The sequence below is a fragment of the Triticum aestivum genome, chromosome 3B (genome assembly GCF_018294505.1).
Source record: "Triticum aestivum cultivar Chinese Spring chromosome 3B, IWGSC CS RefSeq v2.1, whole genome shotgun sequence".
NCBI lineage: Eukaryota > Viridiplantae > Streptophyta > Magnoliopsida > Poales > Poaceae > Triticum > Triticum aestivum.
In genome coordinates, this window is record NC_057801.1 from 91963336 (window position 1) to 91971564 (window position 8229).

At 48.4% G+C, this 8229-nt stretch overlaps 1 protein-coding gene across 1 annotated transcript; it reads right to left on the reverse strand.

Annotated features, from left to right (window-relative positions):
• Window positions 1-2083: 2083 nt before the first annotated feature.
• Window positions 2084-2872, reverse strand: LOC123064930 (histone H2B.4). The gene has a single exon (NM_001426762.1). The coding sequence runs from the start codon at window positions 2737-2739 to the stop codon at window positions 2332-2334; it is 408 nt and encodes a 135-aa protein (NP_001413691.1). The 5' UTR covers window positions 2740-2872; the 3' UTR covers window positions 2084-2331.
• Window positions 2873-8229: the final 5357 nt, after the last annotated feature.

Genomic DNA, 8229 nt, shown 5'->3' on the forward strand with positions numbered 1-8229 from the left:
CTTCTCGTAGAAGCAGGTTGTGTTATTCCTTTTTCCCGGGAAGTACATCTTGTGCTCACAGAAGCACATGTTGTGGTTTTCCTTTCCCGAGATGCTTCTCACGGAAGAAAATCAATGCTTCTCATAATTCCCTTTTTTGTAGAAGCACAATTTTGCTCGAAAAAAAAAAAAATCCATGCTTCTCATATTTCACTTTTTTAGAAGCACAATTTTGCTTGGAAAAAAATATTTTTTTTCACCGGACCCTAGGGAAAGCCAAGAAAAAGTTGAACACCAAAAGAAAAAGAAGGCAAAGAGCAAAGAAACCATAAAACACGAAAAGGCATGCAGAAAAGGAAAAAAAACTCTTGCTCCCGTGGGGTGCGCCAACGCGTGACATATGTTGTAAGTCATATATGTGTACTTGGATGTGAGCCTAAATGTTCATGTCTCGTGACGTTGGCAAATTTGAATATTGTGTGTTTAATTATGTGTATGTGAATTGTCGGGGGATATTGCATCAAATTACAGGGGACGTTCGGCCTAATTTTTTAACTAAATTTAGAAATAATTTAAATCCAAGATATGCATGTTTACCAGGGAGGTTCTGCCTAATTTTGCATTTAACAACAGAAAAAAGTTATTTTTTCTAGTTTCTTTAGTAATGTGAATACTTTTGATCACCAAGTTGCATCGGGGTAAAAAATCGCCTTTTTAGGTGTCATTTAAACCGTTAGTACTCAAAATGGAGGGAGTATTAGAAAAGGAATGAATTTTAGAGTTGGTGTTAAATGAGGAAGAAAAAGGTTTCAAGTGTCAAATTGGCCAAAAAAATCAGTGTTAAATAATGAATTCTCTCTTTCAGAAAAGGCCAGACTTATTACGGGGGAAAAAATGGCCAGAATTGTCAATTTTCACGGGTAGAGAAGACAGCACAGGAGGGAAAGAATATAAACACGGGCGAAACCGCGAGACGGTTGCAACCTCCACCACGCCACCGCGTGCGTCACGAGCTGGCTCACTGGTTCTCCCTCGCGGCCGCGTCCACGAGTATTCTTGGCTCCTCCAGCGCTAGCTAGAACCCGCCATGCCCAAAACTTCCTCCATGGACCATGCCCCGCCGTATATAAGCCGGGTCGCGTCCCCTCTCTCCCTTCACCAACCCGAGCAAGCAAGCAAAGCAAAGCAAAGCCAATTGATTGATTGGAGCAAAGACACAGAGCGAGTGCGGGTGCAAGAAAGCATCGGCCACCGGAGCTGCAGCTGGAATCATCCCCGTCCCGTCTCGAATCGAGTATGGACAAGGTGCTGGCCTTCTCCATCCTAAGCACGTCGCCGGCGCCGGGGGCGACGTCGGCTACAGCAGGGCAAGATAGGAAGCAGGGCGGTCTGCCGGCTGAGGCGGAGCGGCAGCCGGACAAGGGGAAATCACAGTCGCCGCCAACGCTGCGGCCGCGGTTCGCGCCGGAGTTCGATGGGATCGACTGCTTCGAGACCATCGTGTGCCACTGATCGGTGAACCACGAGCTGCTCGTGGTCTAGCCGCGCCCGCGCGTGTGGGGCTAATTCTTTCCTCGTTCGATCACCGTACGATCGGCGTGTTCATTTGTTGTTAACTTGTGCTTCTAACTGAAGCCGCCTGTTGTACTTGTACAGCATACAAAGCTAGAAAGAAACCAATTTCGCCGTGATTACTTGGATAAGCTTTGGTTTGTAGCGCTTGACGTCATGACGGAACAGAGATGTTCAGTAACGGCAATATCTGCATGAGCAACAGTGACGTTTCAGGCGATCAAAGCCATTGAGCGAGCAGGCGGAAGGTCGAACTGAGTTTATGTCTGAAGATACCGACACTTTCGTCAGTTAAGTGAAATAGACTCACCACCCCACGCCCTGCAAGTTCAGAGTTCATAGTCCAACAGAGAAACATCTCTGCCGGTTCGGAGTCGTTGTCTGCAGAGATTTACAGAGAAACGCGAGCTTCAATAATAAGTAGATCGAACCAAGACAAAGTAGCACAAACGGGATCAAAGCAAGAACTCGCTGTGTTTATGTCTGAAGATATCAACACTTCCGTCAGCTAACTGAAACCTGGTGCTTGTCAGAAACATCTCGGCAAGTTCATATCTCCGCCGTCTGCAGCGATTTATAGAGAACGCGCGCTTGCACAACCAATACAACCGAGAGAAAGTAGCACAAACAGGATCATAGAAAGAACCGAAATAAGCGCTGTTACTATTTCTCCAGATCATGAACCAGCACAAGTTACAAGACGACATAGCACGAACAGCTAACTACAGAGCGAGCGCCATCGATCTGATCTGCCAAAGAAGACACAGACGACGTGCCAAATCAGGCGGAGGTGAACTTGGTGACGGCCTTGGTGCCCTCGGAGACGGCGTGCTTGGCGAGCTCGCCTGGGAGGACGAGGCGGACGGAGGTCTGGATCTCCCGGGATGTGATGGTGGGCTTCTTGTTGTACCGCGCCAGCTTGGCGGACTCGCCGGCGAGCTTCTCGAAGATGTCGTTGATGAAGGAGTTCGTGATGGACATGGCCTTGGAGGAGATGCCGATGTCCGGGTGCACCTGCTTCAGCACCTTGAAGATGTAGATCTTGTACGTCTCCATGCTCTTCTTGGACTTCTTCTTCCCCTTCTTCTCGCCGCCCTCCTTGGACGTCGGCACCTTCTTCTCCGCCTTGGGCTTCTTGACCGCGGGGGTCTTCTCCACCGGCTTCTTCTCGGCAGCCTTCGGCGCCATGGATACTGCTGCTGCTGCGGCGGCGGCGACGGGGGAAGGTGCTCTGGTGTGGTGTGCGAGGCTTCGCTGGAACGTGGGAGGAATTGTGGTGGATAACCGGCGAGGGCGCGGCGAGTTTCCCGCTCGTGTTCCGTTTTCCTTGTGGTTCCCGTAGTCGGAGCAGCTTTTATACGAGGAGGGAGGCGGGCTCTGATTGGTTGATGGATGGGTGCCACGGATCGATATGATATCGGCCGTCCGTCGCGATGTGCGATGGACGACCCAGATGCGCCTTGGCACGGATCGCTGACGTGGCGGAAAGAAGGCGGGCGGGGAGCAGACGGGTTTCGGCCCACGCGCGCGCATTGGAGTTTTGCCGTGGCGGGAATTTGAGTTCAATTTTCCATCGACATTTTTTCTGCTGCAAACCATCATTATCAACTTCTTTTTTTTCGAGAAAATTTCCGATCTATTCATCTTCAATCATGGCAGTACAACGAATATCAGAAATAATAAAAATTACATCCAGATCCATAAACCACCTAGCGACGACTACCAGCACTGAAGCGAGCCGAAGGCGCCGCCGTCATCGCCCCTCCATCGCCGGAGTCGGGCACAACTTGTTGTAGTAGACAGTCGGGGGGTCGTCGTGCTAAGGCCCCGTAGGACCAGCGCACCAGAACAGCAACCGCCGCAGATGAAGAATAACGTAGATTAGAAAGATCCAATCCGAAGACACGCGAACATAGACGAACAACAACGAGATCCGAGCAAATCTACCAAAGATAGATCCGCCGGAGACACACCTCCACACGCCCACCAACGGTGCTAGACGCGCCGCCGGAACGGGGACTAGGCGGGGAGACCTTTATTCCATCTTCAGGTAGCCGCCGCCGTCTCGTCTTCCTCAGCAGGACACAAACCCTAGCAAAACTGAAAGAAACGACTAAAAACGGAGCCCTCCCGCCGACCCTTGCCGAGATCCACCGCGTCCCATGGCCCTAGGGCCACCGGAGAGGAGGCGGACCTGCGGCGGCGGCGGCGAGAGGCAGAAACTCTAACTTTTTTGTAGACAGTTCAACTTCATGAGTCAACAATATACTATGGAGTTAATCTACTACATGTGGGATTCGCTCTTAATTCACGACATCATCCTCGATTTCATGACATGCATGGCCGTCAAAGAAAAAGTCGCAACTTTATTCGATTTCATGGAGCATGGACATGCTTCAAATTCGACGGGTCTCGGTATTCAGTCTCAGCATCATAGCGAAATATTCACCGGGCTGCTCCCTCACTCCACCTTCCTTAACCCGAATTCGCAACCTCCCCGCTCGACTTTGAGCATAAAGGAGCCAACCTCGTCCCCCGCGTCGCCCGTGTCTAGCAACACGGGGGAAAACCAGTGCCGCCGCCCAAGTTCCGCTCTACATCGTCGCTCCCCGCAGCGCCGCCGCCAGAGGGCCGGCTGGCGAAGCGCGCCGCGCCCAGGGAAGGTGGCGGCGAGGCGGTCTCGTTCCCCTCTTCAAGCCAGGACCCCTCCCCCAACCCTCGATCTGGTCAGAGCCGCTCCACCATCGCGCCCTCTCCAACGCCGCCTCCCTCGTCCCCTCCGACGACGCTTGTCCCCTCCTTGGCCGGATCCGCCACGGCAGCTGCACCCCATGGTCTTCCCCGCGTGCTCGGCCCCGCCCGCCTAGATCTGATCTGGCGAAGCTCCTCCCCCACCCCTCCCTCCGACTGGTACGTCCTCCGTCCCGGCGTGGCGGCACGAGCTCGTTCTACTCCTCCCCTGGCCATCTCCTCCCTCAACAGCACGCTCTTCTCGTGTGTTGATGCTGATGGTGCGAGCACGGCTTGGATGGTGGAGGAGGCCACGCGAGCAGAGGCTCTGGCCTTGCCCAGGTTGCAGGCTGCTCCTCATCTCGGCAACGCCTCCTTCGAGCTACAGTGTTGTTTCCGGCCGATTTCTGTGGTCAAGGTGGTCTTCTCTGGCGGGTGGTTGAGGCCTCATGGTGGACACTTTGTCGGCACCGCTCCGGTCCTGGCGGTCATGGACCTGCGTTCTCAACCGCCCTCTACGGGCGTGGTTCCGACCCTGACAGTCCAGTTGTTGTGTCTCTCCAGCCTTTGGCTTGACTGCGTCCCGACGGCTCCGTCCCTAGCAGCTTGGATCTACGCTCCTTTTCGGTTCCTAGCTTGTCAGTGGCATCGGCCGTGATCCTGTCCTCCGCGTGGGCTCTTTTTGCCTTGTCACATTCCGACCCCATCCACCGCCACGGCGTGCCAATCCCAAAGCTCGCGTCTTTCGACGTCGTCGGGTGCCACCTGCCGGCGGCACGCGCAAACCATCCATCCTCTCATGAGGTGGTGATCTCGACCAACAAAGTGACTTTCTCATCTCTGGACTCTGATCTCCGGCAATGGGATTGCTCAGACTTAGGCTAGGGCGAAATCCCTCCTCGGCTCGCCGATGCTGGCAGCGAGTCACCCGCGGGTGTCTTTTCCCTTCTCGGAGGCGCTGTCATGGCCTCTATCTGTGCCCCTCTTCGAGCACCAAGGGGGACCCTTGATCTGGTTCTTTGGATCGGATGGCGGCGACATCACGACGACGCTCCCCTTCTTGAGGGCGCCATCTTGCTTGCTCGTTGCGTTCCCAGTGTTGGATTTAGAGATGTTTGGCGTTTTGCCAGTTCGGCTTGCCCCTCTGCTGGGTTTGGCTTGGTGGTTTAGTTGTGGTCTTTTTCTTTTTTGGGGTTGAACATCGTGTGTCTCTCTGCTCCAGGTCCCATGTCCATGCCTTCTCATGTATGCATCTGTGTTATGTGTTGTACCCTCTTATGTACTTTTCTACTTTCTTTCTGTCAATGCAATGATACGCAAGCTTTGCGTATTCGCAAAAAAAAATCTCACTCGCCTCCACTTACCCCTTTTGTTCCTAGGAAAACAAGTGAGGGGGACAGGAAATAGCGCGCAAAGCCGCCCTCCCTAGTGACGCGGGTCCATGCCCTCCTCATCTCCTTTCCCGGTGAAGGCCACTACCTCCATGCCCTCCTCCGCCCTTGCCTACAAAGTCCGCAGATATGGCCAACCACATATTGAACAACCCATCCTCCTTCACCTAGTACCCCTTCATCCTGCTTACTTTATACACTAGTGAAAAAATGACTAGCCACAACTTTCGTTGATGGCGCACCATTTTCAACCAACCCCAACATTATTTTTCCAAAGTGGTGTGTTGGCTTATTTGGTACGACATTATTAGGGACATAGTGGTGGCGTTGGAAAATAGTTGAACGTCACATGTATATGGGACCCACAGTTTATTCAAGGCGTAATATAGTGGTGACGTGGTATAACATAGAAAACGACAACACTATTATGTTTAGTTGTGGCGTGTCATGGGGTGCCAAGTCAGCACTATACGACGTGGGGTCTAATGTTTGGAATTACTTTCATTTATAATTATTTATTCTTAATATATTAACATGAAACTTCAACATTATTATTTTGTCAATGTGAAAATTCTTATATTATATTTTGAGACATCAAGTTTTTTACCTTTTATTTTTTTTGTAGGTGGTCAACATTTTTATATTACTTTGTAGTTTACTTTTATTAAATTTATATTATTTTAATAGGAAATTTTGACATTTTTAAATATATTTACTATTTTAATTGTTTTTATTGAATTAAAAATATTGTTTTGAATATTAAGTAATTTATTAAAGTGTTATTATTATTTTAAATCCTTTATTTGCTTTTAGTAAAGTAAAAAATATTGCATTGCTTTTGTTAAAGTGAGAAATTTCTTTGTTTTTGCTAAATTTACTTTCTTTCCGTATTGGGCCTAGCCCATAATTTCTTAGGAGGCAGTGGGGGTGAAAACCAATGGGGCAACGCCCCCCTCGCCTCATGTTACTCTCTCAGCCGTCGCTCCCTTTGTGTCTCTGCCCTCGCTCTCTCTGTTCCTCTCTCGATCCCCTTTCCATCACCGCTTGTTGCCCTCTGATTTTGGCGGGTTCCGGTGGTGAGGTAACATGTAAATCTCCCTCTCTCGCTGCCCTATCTCTAGAACCATTTGATTTCATTTGATTTGAATTTGTTTGATTTGCATCACTAGGGTTTCAGTGATGTCAGTGGAAATGATGGACTTCTAGGGTTCATCCCCTCCACGACATTGACTACAAGTCGTCGGTGAGTTCATCCCCTCCACCTTCTTTTTTGCTTTCTACAGAATCATCGATGAGTTCATCCCCTTCCGATTTGATTTGCATCTATATGGTTTCAGTTTGGCAAAGAACTCAAATTAGGGAAAATTAGGAGTTTAAATAGAAACCACAATGTGTTTCTATTAATAGAAACTACAATTTGTTTGTATGACAGTGCAAGATAATTTGCATGTGTTGGATAATTTGTGTTTGCTCTAGGCATTTTGATACACATGTTGATACTGCTATGAGTTCATCCCCTCCCGATTTGATTTGCATCTCTAGGATTTCAGTTTAGCAGTGAAGTGAGTAGGCCAAATGAATTTGACTGGGTAGGTAAAATTAGGAGTTTGAATAGAAACTACGATGTGTTTCTATGTGTAGAAACTACAATGTGTTTGTAGGCAGTGCAAGATAATTTGAATAGATGGATAATTTGCATGTGTTGAAAATGCCATGTGTTGGATAATTTGTGTTTGCTCTAGGCATTTTTATACACATGTTGGTACTGCCATATGTTCGATTATTTTAGAAATATTGCCAAGTCATTGTTAAATAAGTGCCAAATTATCAGTGCATTGCCAAATCAGTGCATAAGTAGAGTGTTGATAGGCATAAGTAGTTTCAACTATATATGAAATTATTTTAGCTGCATTCATATACTCTATTTTGCAACCAAACACAACATTATTTATTTGTACAACAAATTAAAGTGCATCGGGTCATGGCCAATTCTAGGGGCAACCATGAGGAGGTGTACGATGTGGAGATGCTCAACCACGATCTCTTACAGACTCATCAGTATACCATCAGTAGCATACAGTATGTGAATGCCTCGCTGAAGTCGGAGAAGGTTAGCTGATTAACGAGAGTGTTGATCTCTTCAGGAAGGCTAATAGGCTGAGGAATGAGAGGGATAAGCTGATTGAGGAGAGGGATAAGCTGAAGAATGAGAGAAAACTCCTCGGGGCTGAGAGGAATGAGCTTAAGATGGATATAGCTCATTTCAAAAAATATGGAGAGAACAATAGAAACAAGATTCGTCGGGTGAAGTTAATCCTTGATGATCAAGATCGAGTAGACTACTCAGTTTGTAAAGTTGAATAATGTAGTTCTTTAACTAACAAGTAACTTTTGTGAAGTTTAACTTGCTAAGTTGATGAGTATCTATTGAGTATCTATTTTTTATTAGCGAAAAATCAATTTACTGTCGTTGGACAACAAGCACGACAGTGGTAATATACATTTGTTGCTGGCATTGGCCACGTGAAATGCCATTAGAATTTCAAATACTGCTGAC

Excerpts from the sequence above, each read along its gene's own strand:
- LOC123064930 (NM_001426762.1), bottom strand. The coding sequence starts at position 2,739 with ATGGCGCCGAAGGCTGCCGAGAAGAAGCCGGTGGAGAAGACCCCCGCG.